Source organism: Vanellus vanellus, assembly GCF_965231255.1.
Source record: "Vanellus vanellus genome assembly, chromosome: 5".
NCBI lineage: Eukaryota > Metazoa > Chordata > Aves > Charadriiformes > Charadriidae > Vanellus > Vanellus vanellus.
The window spans coordinates 13,104,626-13,127,726 of record NC_138910.1 but is presented as its reverse complement, the minus strand read 5'-3'; the positions used below and the strand labels follow the sequence as shown (position 1 = coordinate 13,127,726).

Here is a 23,101-nt window from a genome sequence, read left to right as displayed (position 1 = left end):
ACTTGGAACAGTGACATTTCATAGTCTGGATATCATTCTCCAAAATATTACTGACGTGAATATCAGGTGCTTTGGATTGGTTTTTATTTCCTGGGCAAAGTATGCCTAGCTTGTTTCGTTGTTTTTTTTTCTCTGCATGGGTTTGTGAAAACTCAGGTTGTTTGATGCTTTTGGTTGATCTGATCTAATATTAATGATTGTGGAATATAGTGTAGATCGTGTGGATACTGTATCTAGAGCACAGTATGAAGCTTTCTGTGGCTCTAGGACTGCTGTGTAAAGCCCACCAAGGTGAAGTTACCCCTACAAAAAAGGGTGGGTTTTGTACAAATTTAAGCTAGCTAATTCAGAGAGCTTCCCAGGTATCGGAGCTGGGACTCAAGATGCCCTTTGTTTAGAAGTGAAGAACACAAAATGAATCAAGTTCCCTGCTCCTAAAAGGAGAAATAAATCAACTCGGGCAGGTGTCAAAGGGAACTGTCAGCCCCTTCCACAAAGCCATATGCCTGCAAGTTTTCTGTGGGTGGCAAATAAATCATTTTGCCAGCCTCTTTCGTGCTCTTAACTAAGACAAGCGGTGCTGAGAAGGTAACTCTTCCTCAGCCTTTTCCAGCTTCTTCCTGAATTCACCTCTGAAGCTGTCACATCAAGCTCCCAGCTTGATCTCATGTGCTCCCACCACCATGAAAAACCAAAGCAAAGCTTCCTCCTCCTCCTGAGAACCCCTCGTTCTGCTGCTCCTACTACATTAAAGCACTGGTTTTGCTCAAAAGAAGGACATGGGGCTTTTTAATGCTACGATTGCTATGCAAATGAGTAAGTGACATGGACCTTAGCTAGTGTTTGAACTGGAGTTCAGTCTGGGAGCAACCATTTGGGTATTTGCCATAATTCTCAGGTGGGATTTGCAGTTGTTATTCAAATGTGTCCACCCAGTGCTATAACTGTGCCCTGAAAGTGTTTCATGGTGTGCTGCGATGGTTGGAGCTCTGCTGAAGTCCCTGTTTGCTGTGGTAAAGTTACACCTGAATGTCCTATCGCTTCTTGGGTGCGAATGCTCTTTGACTTGTACTATATAAAACATGGTTGTCTGGTTGAGTTCAAGCTTAGATTTGTGTGTGCTGGCTTCGGCAGTCATCCCATTAGAGGGAATCAAAGCACCACTGAGATTCAGAGTCCTTGGTTTATTTTCTTTTAGACAGTGGTGTAAAAATAGCCCCAGCCCTGTTACCCGTACACCTCAGAAACAGCTTTTGCTGAAGCTGCATTGAAACAGATTTCTAGCCGACGACTCTGATCGTCTGAAGATTTCTGATACAACTTTTAAAAGCTTAGCAAAGTCTGGGCTTTCAAGTGCCCATTCCAACAATAACAACCGAAGAAAGAAAAGCTGGCTGCTGCTGCAAACAAGAGGAAAAAGTGCGGCGAGGGATTGCATTGAGATTACATTGCAGCAGGGCAGGCGAATGCAGTGCATCTGGGTCATGCCATGTGCCTTATTACAGCTCTCCACATCTCTGGTCTGTGTGCAGGAGCCAGCCCTCGCCCTGCCCAGGTGTCAATCTGTGCCTCTCTATCCCTTTGCTCAGACCCTGCGGGGTCTGCAGTCGTGCTGGTCCCTTGGGGGCAATAGCGGGGGCTGTGTGGGGGCGAGGAAGGGACTGTCCCGGGGGCCAGCATCGTGCCGTAGGAGCTGGAGCGTAACCTGATGTCGCGGCGGGAACCTCACCTGGTCCTGAAAGTTCAGCTTGCCTGGAAGCAATTGCACCGACTGAAGACAGTTTAATTTACACCCAAATAATTTATTTTAAATCTGCTTTTCTCGCTCACGCATTCATTTTACTTTATTGTAATGTCAGCACTTAGCAGTGAAGTAATGGCAGATCTCTGGAGAACTTCGCACGAGCAAGAAAGCACCATTATCTCGGTTTTACAGGCCCTGCTTATGTTGAGAACATATGTGGTGGTGTAATTACACTGATGTGATTAAATCAGTGCAAATCCTTGCTAGAGGGACATGCTGCACCACTGTAAAGCGGGGCTTATTATCAGTGCAGTTTAATTCAAATTACATTACTCAATTAAGCTGTGCTAGTATAAGCCTCAACTTAAAGTCAGGAAGTCACGTGAAGGCCTATGTTGTTTCTTTTTAAAGCAGATAAAGATTTGGAAACTGAAATGGGTGAGGTTGTGCCTCACCCAAGAGTGTGCTAGAAGCAATGGGCTTGACAAATACTGTGTTTATAGTACTTTCTAGGAGGAAAGAAGTGTGGGTGCAAATTCAGGGGGTTTATTATTATTTTTTAATAGATTAAATTATTTGTTTAAGCTATAGTGACCACTTCGGAAAAGATCCTAAATCATACTAAGGCTTTACAAACAAATTAAGCAAAATGCATACTAAATTTTAGTAAATCTCTACCACATGGTTTTGGATTTTGATAATGGCTGGATGGGTCAGTAAGTAACCATGCCGTGTACAATTTAATTGGGTGGGTTTGGTTTTTTTTTGGCAGGGTGTGGGCACTGTAAGAAAATGAAGCCAGAATATGAGAAGGCTGCAGAGTTTCTCCATGTAGCCAATGATGTAAGTTAATTTCCTTTATTATATCCTTCAAATAATCAGTAATAAATAACTGGAGTAATAAAAGTGACTTTTCTCCCTACAACAAATTCAGCTGTTCTCATCCTCCCACAGGACCCTTCAAAATGTGCTTCCAAAGTACAGTCTCATCGCTAATGCATGAGCCCTGCCAAAGTCTTAGAAAGAACATTCTGTCTTGAACGAAAACAAAATCGAAAAATGTTTATGTATTCTGCTGTAGGCCTTATACATAATATGATCAAATCCAAAATGGAATTTTTTTTCCCTTACTTAAAGGCATCGAATGTGAAGAAATATAGGCTTTTATTTATGAATTAGATTTGAAAAAAAACAAAGGGGTTGATCCCTCTTTCAAATACCCTGGTTTTATGGTTGCATCACTCCATTAGCTTCATCTTAAGTGCTCCATCAGCATGGCTGGAGAAGAGAGATCCAATAATATAAGTATTAGTGTTATTGATTCGGTCTTATGCTGTGTACACCATGCAAGAAGAGAAGTAGAATTAGTCTCCCCCATACTTCAAGCATCTTTGGTGGAGACATCTAGAGTCCTTTTGTAGTTGTTGGAGAAGAAGGAGGGGATCAGAAAAACAAAGATCAGATCAATCACACTCTACAAGTGTCTGTTCTCCTGTGATTCTAAAGACGGTCCATGTAAAGATGCCCCCAAGTTAAGGAAAGATGAATTTTCCTTGAAGTAAACTTGTCTTTAACAACGCTCGTTTCTTCTGGGAGAAACTGGGATTTGTGGGAGGTAGTGCCATTCCTGGGAAAAACTCTTAAGCATTATGAAGTGAGTTACATACAGGGAATCTTGTCAGAAATGAGAGGAAAACAGGTAGCACTCTAGCTACATGTAGTCCATAAGATGTCCCTTCCTGGGTTTGCATCATTCCTCTCTGTCTTTCTGTGTGTCTGTGCCGAGTACCTGAGAAAGGGAAGGCACTTAGATTGTGAGTGATTGTCCCCAAGTCCACTGTTTCCTGCCAAAGGGGTGTGTGTAGTTGCTGGGATTTACAGTTAGTGGTCTCTGTTTTAGAGTCCAGGTGTCCTTGCAGCAGTCGATGCTACCGTCAACAAGGCGCTGGCAGAAAGATATCACATCTCAGGGTTTCCTACTTTGAAGTATTTTAAAGATGGAGAGGAGAAATACACTCTGCCACACCTCAGAACAAAGAAGAAGATCATCGACTGGCTGCAGAAGTAAGTTTTGACAGTCTGAGATAGTATTCGGGTTCCTGATTAGTGGCTCCTGAAGACTGTTTTGGTGGGGAAGTAAGTCTTAAACTTAGCTTCATCGACTGCCTAAATCCCTTGCTAACAAAACCAAATTGAATTCCAGTATTCAAAGCCATACAAACATGTATGTTAATTATGGTCTCTAATACACCAAATCCTTTATTTGCTGCTGGGTTTTTCATAGTTGTCCTGGTAATTCTTTCCCAAAATAAATATTTTTTGAATGTACCCTAAGCCTCTCACTAGAGAAGGAATAGCAGTGGCTCTGAAAAATAAACAGAACATTTGTTGTTCTCTCTAAGCAGCAGATTTCACTGTTAGTAAGTGAATTTCTGTAGTTGTACTTTTCTCTTTCAAGCATTTCAGAGCCAATGCCTAGAATACCAGCTACGTGGGGCTGAGGGAAAGCCAGCGAGACCAGCAAAAACAGCACCTTTGTCTGCACTAACCAACTTTTCTTGGGTGGTGTGCTAAAATATGTAGAATTAAGTTTGATGTATGATGAAAATAATTTCATTTCAAAGAAGTAAATTGCTGGTACAATTCTCTCTTTAAGTATTCTGGAATAAAAAATGCATTTCCTTTAGGTACTGTAAGCCTAATGTATGTTCTGCATTATTCAATGGGAAAAAAAAAAACTGCCAGTGTTTTGTGAAGTTTTTAAATCATTTAACTGTTAAGCGCAGTTGGTGTGAGGAATGTAATCTTAAGTTTCCCCTCTTATTTGGTGGGGGGAGGTTCCAGGACACTTGTGTAAACCTACCCCAATGAGTGGTCTAGTCACAGCTGTGTGGGTTTCGGTTCCGGTGCCTCTGTGGTGACTGTAGTCTGTGCTGCCACACTAGGCTGTTACCAGTATCTGCGTAGCTTATTTCAGGTCAGTATGGGAAGGTCTGTGTGAGATGAAGTCACACCTCTGACTGTAACTGTAATCGATGATAGCTCACACCTACTGTGTTCGTGTGAAAATTCAGACCAGCTGCCCTAATTCTTTTGCTAACAACTGGCAAACTAGTATCGGTGGAAATGCAACAGATGTCCACCAAGTGACCTTGAGTAGGACTTTAAAAATGAAGTTTTTCTCCACTTGGTTTTTACGTACCTGATACAACTTAAAATGGTGTCATTCAAAGTGACAGAAAAGTCTGAAAAGCTAATTTATTACCAAGGCGACATATGAAGGTCTTTATACTGTGGCACCATTCTGATGATTTTATATAAGTAATCACTATTTAAGATACAGCAGGAATGAATTTAATGAGTCTGAGAGAAGTCTGTGAGCTGGTGAATAGCAAAAGTTTTGTTAGAGGCGCTCTAGATGTGCGGGATTGCTCTGATCCTAGTCAGTATGTGCAGTCATAATTGAAACCTGACATTCTCTTTATCAAGGTAAAATATTCCAATTCGGTCACCCCCAGTCTTCCAAGTGGAACGACGCTGATTATTGCATCCTGGCTTTAATATCTGAATTCAAGAGAAGGTCATGAAATTCTTTATAGAAGTTTGCATGATAGCGATAAAGAGTACAAAAAGGATGTTTGAATGGAAGATGCTGTTCTATATCGGTTGCCTTTTGATTCCACCTGCTTGCTGTTCTTCTCAGTTCATGCCTATGGATGACACAGTGATAAAGAGCAATGTTCTTTCCACCCAGATGATGGATGCAATGTAGGAAATCTTTATTCTTCATTCTTACTTATACACCTGAGTACGATCACTTAAATTACATTTTTATTGAGTTACAGAAATTAACTTGCATCTTTTTTGTTGTTATCTAGTATTGGAAATATCAAGCACTTTTTTCTACTGCACAGGCACCCTGAAGGATTGTATGACCTCAGTTCCTCATGGTAGTTATGACCAGTGATGCCCCTTTGCCTGCTTCCAGAAACATTTTCAAACCAATCTCATTTCCTTCCTTTTGTAGTCCTGAAGCACCACCTCCACCTGAGCCTGCATGGGAAGAAAAACAGACTAGCATTATCCACCTTGCTGGAGAAGACTTCAGGGAGTCCTTGAAGAAGAAGAAGCACGCCCTTGTCATGTTCTATGCACCATGTGAGTAAATACCTCTCTGTGTGAATGGGTTTTATAAACTCTACAGTTTACGAAAACCTGAATTAATTCCCTCACTGTCCCCAGACTTTTAAGGGTAAAGAGCTGAGTCTGAATATGAATGCATGGGACCATCATTGGCACCATTGTTTGTATCTTTATAAATGGATACAAAACAGTATACACTGTTTATTTAAAGAGTTACTGCATTAATGCAGACACCAAAGCAGGCAGGGGTACGTAACAAAACAGATTTATTTTCCTCTGCTCTATTTTATGGTCCGTATAACAAAATGTGATCCTTTATAGTAGCATAATGGACATGGAGAGCCTGACTCATTAGTGCAGCACTTCAGTACTGAAATCAATATAGTGGTGTTGGAGGAATCAGTCCCCAGAGGCTGAGAACAAATTTTGATGGAATAAATTTTGTCTGTAGTACATCTACATTTAAATCTCCACTGGGAATATGGGCATAGCTTCCTCCTCCCAGATTGTTTTGTGTGCATCACGCACATGGTTTCTTTTTGAAGCTCCTGAGAATATTTCTAGAGAAGTTTTGAATCTGGCCCTTTATAAATTAGGTGGATGGGAGGGACCTCTTCTCTTTCCCTGTGTTGTCCTGGATACAGGCAGGCTTGGTACAGGTTCTTAACTATTGAGGGCTCTGTCAAAGGGAGAAGATAATCCTGGCACTTAATATTAGATAGTATTAACTTGCTTTTATAGCACCATGACTCAGTCCCCCAGATGCAAGAAAAATTCTTCCCTATCACACGGCCAGCCCTGCAATTCATGGATAACCTTCAGATAAGCAGTTACTAACTTGTTCCCATTAAACTGAAGGTATTTTCCAGAAATGGAGAAAAGCTCAGGTCCTTAATGTTTAATCAGGCAGCCCCTTATTTTGCTTTTCCGTTAGAGAATTAAACATGAATGCTTTTGGGCTCCCGCAAAGCCCTGCTGGATGTGAGATGTGGGAGAAGGGAGGGGTGCAATTCAGAAGGGAGATTTCTGGAAGGTTGTAAAAGAAAAGGGAAGGGGACTTAATCCCTTCTCAACTTCAGTTCCCACCACCTATTGACTAAAAATTGCCCATGTGCCAGGAATTTCTGATTCAGGGACCTCTACTGGTTGAGAGCAAGCCGTAACTTTAAAATCAAATGATTGCACATGAAATAGTAAGATTTAGGAGTTTGCCGTCTCTTGAGTTCCCTTTACTCAATGAGTGACTTTCTGTGGAAGAGAGAGATTTATTTCCCTTTTGGGTTTTAGCTGCATTTTTTTAAGGCACTAAAATTCTTGGTCTTTTTTAAGGCCATGTTTAAAGCAAAGACACTACGTGCAATGAGTATGTGGCTCTGAGGGTTGAAAACGCAAGTCAACTTGCCCGATTTATTGGCTAATTATAATACCATTGTTTGCGGGTTGACTTCTAGCCTTACTCCCGGAGAGGTGAATAAAGATCACCCTGGCCCCGTCTGTATGGATGGGCTGTAACAGCAGGGCTTGCCTGATGCAAGACTGTTGGGTCCTTTAAGGCTGCCCTTCAGACACATTCTCCTTGCACTGTTCGGTTACAGCGCTGCGTGACACCACCTATATACAGGACCAGAGGGGTGTTAACTGGAACCGCTTCTGGCCTTCCTGTGACTCCTAAGACAGTCAGCATTGCTGTTGTGTTGTCAGTATGTGGGTCATGCACAGTTTCTGATTTGTCAGATTTGTTCTCTCTAAATGTGGAAGTGTCTGTGTGCAAAGCAGAAAGCAGGTGCACAAAGGGAGTGCAACGAGCCTGCCCTTCGTTGGGTGCGGGGGAAAGTAGCAGATGAATATTTTAAGTCTTTGGTTTCTGTGAAACAATCATTAATGCAATAAAACGGTACAAACCATTCTATTTTTCTGCTTTTCTGCAGTGATAATGTGCCTCCTGCTAAATTTGATAGATTAGCTTTTGTTTACCATTTTCTCAATCTTGAGACCTCTTAGAGCTTACATTGCCAATTAGTCTTAACTTGCTTATTTTAGTGCAGAAGGAACACTGCTAAAATTGCCAGGCCATGTTATCTCAAATAATTTTCTTTTTCTATTCATATCCACATCTTAGGTCAGTGCAGACTCACAGTATGTTACTCCATTCACTTGTGACTCTATGGCAGTATTTGTTACACTTACACATATGCTGAGATATTTTAAGATTGGGGTGTGTGTGTATACATGCATATAGAAAGTATGTTTATATATAAATATTTATGCTAAGAAATGTATCTCTCATCTGTCATTGGAATTTAAAGCAGAAAGTTGAATATTCTGACCTTTGTAAAGCTTTCAGCTAGAGTGACAAACGTTTAGGCAAAGGCCACAGATATATATCTTACATGCAAATTAAAATGAGAACTGAATTTTCTGTGGCAGCTTCCAGTCCAGATTACTTAAAATGTATAGGAGAACCATCAATCTGCTGCTATGCCGATAAGTCTGGACTGAGCTGAGTGGTGCTTTAATGGTACTGAACAGTGCTTCACAGTGATTTAGCTCTGGAAGAGAAGACTGCTACATCCACATGGAAAAGATGGGGAACTCATTACTCTATCACCCTGAATGTGGTGAAGCATAAAGGTTATTCCTGGTGCCCATGGAATATTTTAAGGACTGAGGATCAGAATCAAAACTCTTGAAATTATTGGGAAAAAAATCCACTCCTGTAGACTTCACGCCCACAGAGAGTGATGTTCTTGATTTCACATTCCTTTTCCTCCCCAGTGGTATCTCTGTGCACTGTCATGACTAATTTGGGGCAGAAGGCAGCAGTATGGGCAGGTTCCTAGTACTGACTTGGGGCAAAAGTGCCAGCTGCAGAAGAGCTAATGCTACTTGAGCCAATAACTGCCTTGGACCTGATCTTCATCCAGGTGTCCATTGGATATGTCTGTACCCTGTGTGGCCACTATGCCATGCAGGCTTGTGGTGCGGGCTGGCACTCGTCAGTGCTTCCCAGGGCTAGCACTTGGAGCAGACTGCTGGCGTCTGTGCTGCACAGCATCTGGCACAGCTCTTCTCTGGACCCTTGTGGGGCTCTTGTGGTCCTAAAATGTAATTGTCATCTCACTCCCTTATCTCTGAGTTCAAAATGCCTAAAATAAGAGGAGGAAAATGGTCCAGTCTGCTGAAGTGAAGCATGATGCTACAGGTGTATGTTGTGTCCTGGGTACTGCCATGAGGGATTTGAGGAGCATTTGAAAGCAGTAGCCTTATTGCACCAGCATTTGAGAGGCATTTGGGGAGGGTTTATGGGGTCTGCGTCTATATTATCTCCATAGACCAGTCCGTGGAGTATTGGATACCATCAACTACTCCAAGTTTCCTTTTGTAACTGCTTGGCTTCATCCAGAGATGGGGAGAGGAGACAACTAGTCTGAGTATGGTTTGGTGTACGCACGTAGCCTGGTGTGTGGATGGTCAGGATTTGGGGGGGCTATGGACCAAATCAGGAGGTGAGCCAAATGGACAAGAATAAACCCAGCCTAGCCCAGTTAGACTGCAGTGCTTAACCAGCTACAGCCAGAAGTACACTAGCTGCGTGTCTGCAGTCTACGTCCAGAGCTTGTTTCAAGACTTGCAGCATTAAATGCCTAGTGTCCTGGACTGACCAGTTTGCATCAGTGCCTCTTCTGGGATCAACACACTGACTTCTCTTTCTTCTTTCTCTCATGTCCTCACTGTTTGTTCATATAGCTTATCTGAATGTGTTTTATCTGCATTTTTTCTATTATGTGTTCTCTCCACTCCGTTATCCCAGATAATTGAGATTTGACTTTGCCAATGCATTAAATTTTAACCTCCTCCTACTATAGCACTGAAAACTGTGCAAAATAGAAGCAGTTGGTTGTGATTAGTTGTCAGAATCACAAAGGGCAACAAAGTTCCAGTAGATAATATGTCTTCTCAGTTGGAAGTGGTTTTGCTGCATTACTCAAACTGAATTAAGGGGAAAAAAAATGTGATTGAAGCTAGGTGAGCATTTTTCAGTGAAATGGGGAGATGCAGACAGTTATTCAGGAGTGTATTGTGTTTTTAACCCAAATTTCTGTCTGGAGAAGCCTTTGGAATCCCATATGGAATTTCTTGTCAAGCCAGTGCAAAGACCTACACCAAATTAATGACCATCATATTCTATAACTAAAACTCACATGGTTCCCTCTTCTGCCTTGTTCATCCCTGGGTCAAGCTTTGGTCCTGGTTTACCTCAAACCAGGACAATAGGCCTTTTTGATGTCATAATTTGGTGATGTGACCATCAACTTTTAGCTGTTCTTGGGTGATGCTCCCTCAAACTTATGCTAGGTCTTTTCTGCTCTTGTAGAAACAATTCAGGGCTGGGGACACAGACACTGTAGATGAGCATCCTTGATTGCATTAGAGCATCACTGCAGGTCAAGGGAGCTGATCCTTTCCCTCTGCTCAGCACAATTGGATTGCTGTGTCCAGTTCTGGACTCCCCAGTTCAGAAAGGACGTTGACAATCTGGAGTGGATCCAGTGAAGGGCCACGAGGTTGATTAAGGGTCTGGAGCACCTGACATAGGAGGGGAGGCTGAGAGAGCTGGGACTGTTCAGCCTGGGGAAGAGGAGACTCAGGAGGATCTTCTCAGTATAGAATCATAGAATCATAGAATTGCCTAGGTTGGAAGAGACCCTTGGGATCATTGAGTCCAATCATCTGCCCTACTCTACAAAGTTCTCCCCTACACCATATCCCCCAACACCACATCTAAACGTCTCTTAAACACATCCAGGGATGGTGACTCAACCACCTCTCTGGGCAGTCTATTCCAATGCCCGACCACCCTTTCTGTGAAAAATTCTTTCCTAATGCATAAGTGCCTAATGTGGGGGGTTGTCCTGGTTCCGGCAGGGATGGGGTTAATTTCCCCAAGGAGCCGGCAGGGGAGGCAGGTATTCCATACCACCTGACCCATGCCCAGCTATAAGAGGAGCTAGCTGGGGGGGGAGGAGGGGGGGGCAGGGGCAGTCACCACTCGGGGGTGGGCTGCGGCGGTGCGGGTCCGGTCTGTGCACTGCGGTACTGTAATCGCATCCTTATACTTATCGGTGTTATTGTTTTTATTTGTTCTTCCCTTTGGCTGTTCTGTTAAATTGCACTATTTCAACCCGCGAGTTTTGCCTTTTTCTGACGATTTTTCCCACGGCTGTGGGAGTTGAGCGAGGGGCTGCATGGTTCTTTGATGCTGGCTGAGGCCAAACCACGACAGGGGTGAAGAAGACAAGACCCAGACTCTTCTCTGCAGTGCCCAGGGACAGGAAAAGAGGCAATGGGCACAAATTAAAACACAGGAAAATTTTGCTTAAACATAAGAGGAAGTGTTTGTTGTTTGTTTGGTTGGTTTTTTTTAATGTGGCAGTGGTTGAACATTGGAACAGGCTGACTAGAGAGCGTGTGGAGTCCAAGGATGGCCTTGGAGGTATTCAGAACCCAACTGGACACAGTGGTGGCCAACCTGCTCTAGTTGACCCCGTTTTGAGCAGGGTAGTTGGACTAGATGATCTCCAGAAGGGCCTTCCAACCACTGTAAAGCTGTGTTTCTAGGAATAGTAACACTGGAGTTGAAATACACAGTGGATTTTTTTGTTTGCTTGTTTGGGGGTTTGTTTTTGGTTGTGGTTTGGGATTTTTTTTACGCTGACCGTTGAGTTCTGATTTTCTCTAAATAGGAAAGGTTTAATAACACCTCCTACTAATTCTTGCACAGAAACAGAGGCTATCAACTTGTGGCTCATAAGAATGAGGGACCAACACGTGAAAACACATTTGTATCATTTTTTGGTCGAGATTGGTGCCTCTAAAGAGACTACAAATGAATCAACTGTGTCAGAAACAGGAATTATATATAATAGACCAGTCATTAACAGGTTCAGATGGGGGGGAAGCACTTTTTTTTTCTTTTAGATCAGTCACTTTTAGTGGAAGGGCTTGGCACTGAGCAAATTCATTTAGTTCCTACTTTTGTAAAAACACAAGGTAATAAGTGTTCTTAAAATACAAAGACTTTCAGCAGCAATGAGAAATAATAAGGGGAAAATGCTCCCTTTTAATGGTTCGTAAGGACGGCAGTTGCCAATGTTATTAACTTGCCAAATGGCCTCAATTTGTGGGACTCAACAGGGTTCTCAGAATGGTTATTTTTAATAAATACTTTGCTGGGAGCTGATTTCCGGTTCTCTGTTCAGCAGTGAAACTTTCACTTCACTGGAAATTATTTTTGTCAGCTGGAAAAGGTTATTTTCTGGTGAAGCCTGACCCACAGGGGTAACCCAGAGAACACCCAGGAATAAAAAGTACTGAAGATGATTTTAATGAGTATTTTTGTATTGAGTAAGTGGTTGTGCTGCAACAAGAGGATATGTAATTAAGAGGCATCAGCCTCCTTCGCTCTTCACTTAAATTTTTTGTAGGGTTTTTCTTTCAGGGCTGGAAGAGGTGAATGAGGGTGCCTAATCTGGGTTGCAGACTGATGTAATCACAGAAGACTTTGGGATGGTGTTTGAGCCATTAAAAGGCTCGGTGTTGTTCTAAGCTGTTACCGGGAGATGGTACCTGGGTATTGTTCTGATGTAAAACAAGAAAGTTCTTTGGCTTCCAAATCAAGCAGAAATCTTGACATCATTGCTGTCTGATTGGTCATCTCCTGGCCATCAGTAAGAAGTAAGTAAGAAATCAGATAAGAGATTTCTTCAGTGGTAAGAAATCAGATAGGGAACACTTTTTTTCAGTTCTGACTAAATTAGTCCTGCCCGTCCCTCTCTGTTTCCTCAGCAGTGCGTAAAATGCTGAGAGCTAAAGTAAACTTGCATTAATTTTACCCATAGGCTTTGCTCAAAATATTAATCATTCTGTATCTTCGTACGCTCCTTCTCTGTCCTTTCATAGTAAATGCTGCCTGGTTTCTTCTGTCCAAGTTATGCATCGAGGAATATACAACGACAAAAAAGCACTTAGCTGAGAGTGCTTGCCAGAGTGGGTTGCACTGTGTGCAGAGTGGGTGCAGACTGTGTTTTGGCTATTAATGTTAACAGCCAGGGACACTCTGCTCCTCCAGCCCTACTAGCTTGCTCGTGGGACCCAAGCTGTCATCAAAAAGCTGTTCTTAAGGCAGTGGTAATGTTCCCTTTTCACCCCTGCCATTTTTTGAAGTAAGCTGGGACAAAGCTGGTTGCACCGTGTCTCAGCCTTTGCACAGGAGGGTTTGGTGAGATAATGTTGTGTTCTTGCTAGGACTGCAGTAACGAAACACAGCAATTTTCACTGACTGTGAGGCCTCAACCTGTGGCTGCTGGACGTGGGATGTCCGGTCTGGGTCTCAGTGCTGAGCAGACCTGGGTGGCATAGTTCTGTATGAAGGATGCACAGAGGGGGCTAAAATAACAGTTAATGGGTCCAGATGCACCAAGCAAACAGCAGCACAGACGAATTCACTGTCCCATGATGGCCTCAGATTGGCTCCCACCAAGAGGTTTTCACATCGCTGGCGAGCAGATCTTGTTAAGTTTTCATTAGGAGGCTGTATCAAAGAACCTGAACAAAACGTGCGTGTTTGTAAATGAAGCTTGAGCTATCAAAATATTATTAAAAACATGCTGAACAGAAAGAATCCATTTCAAGGCAAAAACCCTTGCAGGAAGGATTTTCTGGTTGTTGACTGAGGCAGAAGCGAGGTCTGGACCCTCTGATAATAAGGCTTTAAATCCTGCGTGGGCTGGCACTGCAGAATTTTGATATGTTAGCTCTGCCACTAACTGGTTTCTCTCGTGCGTTAGTGGTGTTCTTGCTACAGGCTGGTGTTAGAGAGATGTATTCCTGTTGGTGTAAATAGCACGGATGCCATAGAGCCCATTAGCAGGCTGGTTTTGATAAAGGATGAATTTATAGAGTGGTCTCTGCAATCAGGCTGTCAAAACTGCTCTTAGCCCCACTGTTTGTGTCGAGGATATTAATTAGCACTGAGAGAACAGTTTTAACTGCTCTCAACTCAGAAGTTGAGGCACTTCACTGGCCTGCACGTAGCAGAAGTGCTCAGAGGTGGCTGTCATGGAGCTGTGGCATTAAACTTAAATCTGTCGGGGTGATTCAGCTCCCTTTGTTTTTTAAAACAGCACTCATGCTTTAAATCTATAGCAACCCTAAAATGTTACAGCCGCTTGAATTGGTGTGAAGAATATTACCTGTATATAAACAGCTCAGGCTTGCGAGAAGGGGAAGAGGAGGGAAGTGGTTGACCTTGCCCCATGAAATTCCTTCCACACAGACACAGCTGCGTGGTGGAGCAATGCCATGTAAAGTCTCTGTGGGGTACCTTAGGAGACATTTAAGTACGAATATGCCACCCATCCTTATGCATTGTTGTCAAACCCATTTCCAAGAAGACAGATGCTTTTTCTGGTGATGCAATGTGGTCATAACAGGGGCTGGTTTTGAGCCTCATGTAGCGCAGCAGTAATTCAGTGGTGCCTCCCCCAGCGCTCTGCTGGACCACTGCTAACTCAGAGCTGTTTATCTTCTGATTGCCAGTTGCATCCACTGACATGCTTTTGTTTGCTTTTTAACGATTTTTGCAGTTAACCATTTTGCTGATGCTGACTTGGTTAACTGCTGTTATCAGCTTTGTTTGTGCCGTGCAGGGCAGTGACATAGTTTGTCCAGAAAATCTGGGTCTACTGGAGCCAACATTTAAGTCTTGTTCTGGATTGCTTTTTAGCCCTTCTTGTCCAGAGGTGGCTTGCGGTGCAGCTTTCCATCTTAAAGGATTGCTTGATGCCAAATGCTGTCATGTTGTTTGTAATTCACTGCAGTCAGTCATATCCTTGCCTTTTGTAGTAGATAAAACAGTCCAGGAGTTTTGTGCTGAGTCTTTCTCCTCTTCTCACCTTTGCAATTTGGCCTGTTCTGATGACTTTGTTGCTGCTATTGCAGTTGTTCACGTCTAAGGCTGCGGTTTCCAACGATTTGGTTTTGTGTATCCCCTGTCTCTTCTGTATACCCCCAAAGTGCTACAAAATAAGAGTTCAGATAGCTTGGAGAAAAACCACAAAAAACCCACCAGCATGCTGTGAAATTGGCAGTAGGTTGCTGTTGTTGTTGAGAGTAGCAAGGCAAGCCCTGGTTGACCTGATGCTTAACTAAAAACTTCATGACCTTTTTCAAATCAAAGGACAAATCTCCCTCCTTTCAATTACTAATGTCTTGTGTCTTGGAAATATGATTATGCTCTGTGTCAGGTCATGTCATAAAATGAGCTTTGGTTCCAGATATTCAATTAAAAGGCCCTCATTCTCTACCAGTAGAACAAAAGCGAATTAACCTTTCAGTAACATCTCCAAATGCCTCAAATTTGCCTGTGGATTCAATAACTTCTGTAGCTACGCGAATTGTGTTGGTTTAAGCAGTATACCCGTTTTCAGCTCTTATCTGTGCAATTACTGTCTGTGGCCTGTCTTTCCTTGATTGACCAAGTAATATTCTTGTTTTAATTCTAGTTAATCGCTTGGAACTCTTGAAGTGGAAACAGCCTTTGCTTTACTCTGCGGTCTACGAGCTCCCGGGCTGGCTTTGATAGCTGTGCAATGTGCTGCTTTCACTTGCTTAGAATTGCAGTCATTTAAAAACCAATAACGGAGGGCAGTATCTACCCCTGTTATTTAGATGGCAATGATTTCAAGCAGAGATGGAGAATCGGAAAGTCATTCCTTGCTCTGCACTTTGCACGCTGAGGGCTCCATCCTGCCATGGGCTGAGCCCTCTGGGGCCCTGATGGTGTTGCAGTTGAATGAATGGAGTCAGCACCTTGCAGCCATGCTCCCTGAGAGTCACTTAACCTCTTCCTGACTCCGTTTAACCTTGGGTGTAATGACAGAGGGGGATAATCATGTCTGCCTCTCTTAGGAGCAATTTGAAGCGTAATTAATTGATATTAGTTAAAGCATTTGAGATCACCCGTTGAGAGGTACTAAAGGAAGCTGGGGGCTGAAGGAGGAGCAGAGCCCTTGCTCATGCTGAGGACAGAGCACAGACAGCACAAATGCCATGGTCTCACAAATCACTGGGCTTTCAGATCTCCTCTAAGGAGTTGGCCAGGACTTTGCTATGAAAATACTGACAGTTTAAGTTAGTATACTTGGTATGGAAGCAGTCTACAACATTAAAATATATGCCTGTTTATACTATCTCTGAAAAATCTCATGTAAAATACATGTACGCTGCTTTGTTACTTTACTTACCAGATTTTATTATGTACAAGATGCTAAATGCACACACAGAAACAACATGGGTGGAGTTATACGTCATTCTGTATTAGTGGTGGGCAAAAAGTATAAAGTAGTGCTTTCTGAAGTCAAAACGCCTGATCTGCACTGGTAGAGCCACTTTGGTTGAGGTGCTCAGGTTAGGGTCAGCAGGGGCTGATGTCCTTGCCTGACCTGTGGGGCTGGTGTGCTGTAGCCCCTGGCTGCTCGGGAGACTGGTACAAGGACAGTAAAACCGTAGCACCTTTGTAGAATTATCAGCTCAGCGATATGAGTCAAGGACAGGCTGCAGTCTGATCAAGTGAAGAGCCACTGCATGAAAGCATCTTTTTTAGAAACCCGTTTACTTTCAGACTGAAAAATGACTAGTGATGGGGAATGTGAATTTCCTGTCTGAATTGGACTGGCTTCAGCTCTCAGCCAGCTCTGGAGGTTACTTAGCCTTTGGCACCCAGCTTGAATAGTTCGTCGTAATGAAAACCAGACTGACTCTTTCTGATTTCTATCACTTCTTAATCTTTGGATTTAAGCTATTGACATACCGAGCTTCCTGACTTTCTTTGCAATGAAGCACACCTTCCAGTCCTGTTATTTTTCTTGTGGGTCTTCTGAGCCCCCTCCAGTTTGAACTCATTCTTGATCTGTGGTCCCAGAACTGCAAACAGCATTTTGGAGGCGCCAGGCATAGAGGTGCTCTCCACACCTACTTAATATTTTCATTTATATATTCAGTGAAGTTCTTTTTGACAACTCCATCATTTTCTTTCAAAGCTATATTGTTTGGATTTCTTTTGCTTCTAATACATTTAAAGCCCCTTATATACTTAAAACATCATTATTACCTCTGCTGACTGTAGATACTGCTTTGATGTCCATTTGCTTCCTTTATCTATTTTATACAAATAGTTAGCTTTTGATTTATATTCATTAAAAACAGCTTCACCTCTCTTCTATGTGCTATGCTAATACAGCTTCCACTCTTCTAAGGAAACTGAATTAACCTTGTACTGTTCAGCTGTAGAGAGGTTATATTATATCACTGAGCTTTGTAGTTTCAAATTAAACAAAGCATGAAGTAACTTAAAGGACGTTTTTCATATTTAAGCAAGTAGAAACCTGTGTCTTTTGGAAAGGGAACTTGATTCCTTTAGGCAATTCTGAAAATGTCACACAATTTTATTTTAAGTGTAATAAGGTAACTATTGTCCAACAGGGTGCATCTGTTTCATGCACTACTCTGGAGACATCTTTATATGTGCCATCTGGTCCTAATACTTTTGTACACTGGAGTTTTAAGAATCTCTAAATTTTTCTTTTGGCTCGATATCATTTCTAAACAATTCACTTGGTTAAAAAAAGAAACTCTGTCCAATGAAAAATTCTTCATTTGAATGTAATAAAGATCTGTAAGTTATTCATGTGATTGTTCCATTGCTTTGAAATCCTCTTTATATCCCTTCTGCATCCCATGGGACACTACAATTGCAGGAAATGTTTACAATTCTGAATACAAGGTATTATTTCTGTGGATTTATTGAATTGCTACCACAACATATGCTTGATTACTCTTATGTTGGGGGCAATGTGCACTTGGTTTTTAATATCAGTTTTGTGCCTTTCTTACCTTACTTGACAAATGGGTTTGTATTGTTTTTTCCTCAGTCTGCTTTTTGTTTTTTAAAAGAAAAAAGTTTGCAAGGTGATGTGAACACTTAGTAAGTTTTTCTATTTCCCTATGTGATATCTTCATTTTACATCACATATACAAACTTTTTGTGGCATTCTCTTGGAAAACACATCCAGCTCAACCTTTATGTCTTCTTTATTTCTTCATTTCTTTATTTCTTCAGAGTCCTCAAACCTGTGTTTCCATGAGGATGAATCCAGCTTTGCTGCCGGCCCCTTCCACACCTTTCCGTGCCCAAACCAAAGGCAGCTTATTAGTTCTTTCCTCAAAGACACCCAGAGAAGACACTGTACCAGGCGATTGTTCCTGCTATCAGTAAATTCAGTTTATGGAAAATAAGCTGGGCTATATATTTTCCATCACTTCATCTCCCAAAAGACCCACTATCTTTCCTTTAAATGCCTCTCTAGTTAGAGGACATTTAATCTGACTCCCTCTCCAGCCCCTCAGTGCTAATGGGTCTGAATGAAGCCTGCTTGCTTGCTTACTTGATTTCCCTCGTCTGCTGTTCATCAGCCATTCCGCTTGAATTTTTACCCACAGAAACCATATTTTTCATGTACTGGATCAGTTGAGAACTATTTGGTTTTCAAGGTGAGGAATGCGACGGTGCTTATTGTGACTGTACTGCAGTGTACCTTCCCAACCCTTACCAACTTTGCAAGGTGAATGCTAGAAAAAAACCCCATGGAAAATACTGGGTTCATGTAAAATTTTAAATTTATAGTGCAAAGGCAAAGAGAACTTAAAAATCATCTATTGCAGGTGTGTTATATGGATCCATGGACCTGTGGTTTAAGCAGGCAGGCCTCATACCCTGGCAGGCTCCAGCGGTCAGGCAGAGCAGATACCACCATGGGCTCCATGGGGGGCCCTCTAGAGCGCAAAATTTTGAGCACAGAGGTGCGATCATCTGGCCAGAGCCGTGATAAAGCTGTATTGTTTGCTGATTGGGAACAGAGAATGGCCCTAACACATGCTACCACATGCGCCTTAGGCATCAAGCTCTCTTGCTTTCTTGCCAGGTGATGCAAGTGTGTTTCTGCATTAGGAAATGAAGTTAGCTCGAGACTCACAGAAGTGATTAGAGGTTTTTGAGCACCAGTGCTGGGATCCTGTGGAAAGGCTAGATGTTCCAGGAACAGATTTCTTTCAGATTTTTCGAGTCAGGCACAGGAAATTATTGTTCAGTTCACATCCACTGTTAACCTTGTTAAGATCAAATTTGACAATGATGTAAAAACAAAGAAAGAAAATTGGTAAAGCAAAGCCCTGCACCTACGTTAGAAAGCTCTGCTCCCAGAAGGGCTACTTCCAATGCTGCTGAGTTGAAAGTCTACATCTTGGCCTTGTAGGAAGCATGGGCACCTACCATACTACCCAAATTTTTCAACTAAAATAAAATGGAATGAATCTTCCCACTTCTTTAGTCCATAGTAACTTACTGTCCTATAAATACTACTGGGAAGGGGACAGGACGTTTTGATTCTTGATGCCTTACCCGCACCTTCAGATGCCACTAGTTTAATCTCTTTCCATTGCAGCCCATCTGGAAAATCCTTTGTAAGGAGCCTGCACACTTCTATCCTCATGTACCGTGCTCAGTACATTTCCTTTCTTTGCACTTTCAAATCTGGAAGATAGTGTTAACACTTAAAATAAATGTGTGATAGTGGGTGTGAAGAGGGAATGGGGAGAACAAGTTTTCCGTCTGTCAAAATGAAGACATCAACCTCTGCTTTTATTTTTTTTGGCATGTGTGCTTTAAATAGAATGACTGGGTTGGGTGACTTCCAAGTGTTTGCTGCATTTGGCAATCCTTCTAAGTTGTAACAGATGAAGTTCTGCTATTCCATATGATGTGCTCCTTCCCCCTTTTTTGGTGACTCCTTGTAACTCCTTGGGAATTCAACACAGTGTTCACATCTGTTCCGTGGATGGATGTCCAAGGCTAACAAAATGCCTACTGGACTTGGAGTCAGCTCTGCCAAAAGCCATATGGTTGTGTTTTAGTTTTGCAAGCACAGTGCAGTAAAGAAAGGAGGCTGGGCCAAGAGAGAAGTGAGGGGAGGAGGGATGGAGCTTCAGATTCGTAAATGAAGGTAACTTTTTGTCGTTTGGTATTAGAGTGGAAAGATGAGAAGATCACAAAGATGATGAAATAAAAGCTGTGTGCATAGGTTTCTTTGTCAGTTGTTTTGAATTACATGGCACTCCTCTCATCTGTGTAGTGGTGTTGACTGTAACCTCAAAGCACGTTTGATTTTGCCTACCTTTTCCAAAACGCCGTAACAGTCTAGATAATCAGATGCTCCTTTTTGGCATTACAAGATGTGCATCTTCTCTGAGAACCACGCTCAAAGCCCTTCTCAATGCCACCTATTGAACACAGTGCAACAACACATGCGGTGATGACCTGCTATGGTGGAAGGGACATCGAGCAGTTGCTGATGCTGCTCTGAGCAGTTACTGGCTAAACAGCCACTCGGGCTGTTTTCTTACCAGCCATCTGTAAAATGGCAGCTTGCATTTTTAGTAACCATTGGGCTTTCCTGTGTCTGACAGAATATGCTTGTTATTTGTTGAATCCTGTCCTGGTTTTCTTGAAGAATGTGTCTCATGAAGAGCTCTTAGGTGCTGCTGCTTTAGGGGGGCTTAAGGAGAGGCTTTACCAAATGCCCCATCCTCTGCAGATCCAGCACCTGCAAGGTGGGAAACGCATCAACTGGTGTATCATAAAGGTGTTAGAGGGGAAAAAGAAGACATGAAGTCTCATATTTCTCTTGAAGTATCTTTTATTGAGGGTTTGAAAGTTACTGTTTGGTGAAATGTAAATTTTAAGCTCAAGATCATAAACAGAAAGGGGAACCTGAAAGGTTTAAGATTTTAGGAGCCTTTACGTTTTAGTGTAACAGTTGGAAGCACTTTCGAGTCAACTACAGTGTGTAAGCACAAACACTAGAACAAGTGTTCTTGGTTTAGGTGTGCCTGATTTTTCTTATTTTCTTGTCTCTGGAATTCTTTTTAGATGTTGTCACCAGTTCTGATTTATTTGTGCAGAGCAGTGTTAACGAGTTAACACTAGGCAGTCACCCCACAGTACAGGACATTATCCAAGATATGTCAAGAGTCAGGCCTGGCCTGAAGGCTTTTCAGTATCAGGGAGACAGGACAGGCAAGTGGTGGGAGAGAAAATCGGTCGCCAAAGTGGGCTGATGGACGTGTGAGCAGCCTGGAGCCTCCACCTCCTCCTCCTTTTCTTGACCATTTTCTCCCAGGCAAATGCCAAACTGCTCAACAAAGTTAATAGTTTGCAAGCTGTAGAGGACCTGCACTATCTCCCAGTGAAACACAGCTGCCATCAGGATAGACTGCCATTATGCTGCATAAAGAGTTTAAAACCATTAAGGAGGATTTGCGGAAGTGCCTCAGTTTCCCAGGAAACGTCCCCTTGACTTTTCAGCATTCTTAGTTATTGCATAGACTCTCCTTGTATTTATACACGCGTGTGTCATTGCAGTGCTTTCAAAATCCCATTCTGAAGAAAACAAAAATACTCTAAAATTCAAAGCAGCGCATGTAAGCAACGAAATTGCCTTTTGGTGAAGATGAAAGGGATGTGCAGCCTTTCCTTTGTGAAAAGGGGCGTGCAGTGTTTATGCACAGATACTGTTTTTCTTGTCAGCTAAAAGAGTGAGTGCAGTTTATGAGAGAGTGGCTGCAAGCCTCCTAAGAGGGCATTTGTTCAGTACTGACTTAAAAGTAACACAGCCACTTGTTTACCAGTATTTTACAATGATGAACAACAGTAGCATAAGCTGTAATTGGAGCCTGTGAGCAACTCATCTGTGCTCTGTTCTGTTCCTATCCAGAAATAATAGCAGGATGAACTCTTTTGCCTTTGCTAGTGTTATGCAGGCTTGACAGAAGTGTGTCCGTGCCTTTTTTCCCTGCATCTAAGCAAAAAATAGTGTCCTGAGTCTTTGCTTGGGAAAAACCTCTTTATGCTGTGTTTGAAAAAAATAAGCAAGTACGTTCCTCTTCGAAGCCTTACTCAGTATTGATATTTTGAGAGTTGCTTAGATTAATCATAGACAATAAACGTTGCTTCTGAATTAAGAGCGCCCACCTCTGAATCTTGAGTCAGGAGAGCAGTTCTTGTTCCCCTTCCGTGGCTTCTTCTGAAATGTTTGACTAAATATAGTGTATGTTTAAGCAAGGGATGAAGTGGCCTTTTGTTCAATGCTGTGGTGGTACAAACAAGTATCAGTGTCTCCCACACAAAGCTGTGGGGTGTCTGTAAAACTCTTCTGGGGCTGCCTGTTTCGTGGCGGATAGGAGGAAGGTCTCCAGGAAGGCCAGCAGCAGTCATCCTAACCCACGACTGGACATCTGCTCTCTGTACGTGAAAGATGTGTGGCCTCTTGGACTTGCTTATCTTCCCCTGCCTTGTGATCCCAATGGCTTAGCCCTAACACAGGCAGTTCCCAAACACTTCTAAACACTCCCCTTGGTCTTCAATATGGTGTTTTTCATCCAGTGACTTCCGTTCCAAATTCCAGTCTCCTGTTCATAACTGCACCATTTTAATTCCTGTGCCCAAATGTAGCTTGCATCTGTAGCAACAGCAGTCATAACCCACGTGGTAACGCCCATGAGGAGGTACAACAGCAGGGAAACATTTTGTTGGTTTGTGGCTAGTGATCTTTCAGTGCTTTTAAAGGACAGGCAATAGAGAAAAGCTCCCTGCACCATAGGTCCCTATCTGGGATGCCACTTAACTGAAAGTGTACACTTAAACTGCTTGAAGTGAGAGGGATTTTAAACATGTGTGTAAGTTCATGTAGCTGACACGTGGTCTACAGATGCCTTGTCCTGCTCTTCCCAGAACTGAAGAACTCTTGTTTAGAATTATTTTTAATACAAGTTTTACATTAATTCACCTTGTGTCTTGAGTTTCTCCCAGTATCTTATTTACAACTAATGTTTATGCTGTTTCTTTCTTCCCATGTCAAACAGGGTGCCCACACTGTAAAAATGCCATTCCACATTTTACAACTGCTGCCGAAGTCTTTAAAGAAGATCGAAAGGTAACTTGCTGTTAATAATTTCACAGATATTTAAGAACATTTTCCACCATTTATACTTTGCAGGCTTTGCTTATTGATCAGTTGTTAGGCTTGTAGATAAAATTGCTGT

General features: G+C 42.4%; 1 protein-coding gene across 1 annotated transcript in view; it reads left to right on the top strand.

Annotated features, from left to right (window-relative positions):
* Positions 1-23,101, top strand: part of PDIA5 (protein disulfide isomerase family A member 5) — a gene marked incomplete at its 5' end in the record, with an annotated part of 106,206 nt that overhangs the window by 67,808 nt on the left and 15,297 nt on the right. The window contains 4 exons of the mRNA XM_082483444.1: positions 2,517-2,587; positions 3,645-3,808; positions 5,772-5,902; positions 22,922-22,992. Of these exons, the coding sequence (XP_082339570.1) occupies positions 2,517-2,587; positions 3,645-3,808; positions 5,772-5,902; positions 22,922-22,992 (437 nt within the window). The remainder of the gene's footprint in view (positions 1-2,516; positions 2,588-3,644; positions 3,809-5,771; positions 5,903-22,921; positions 22,993-23,101) is intronic.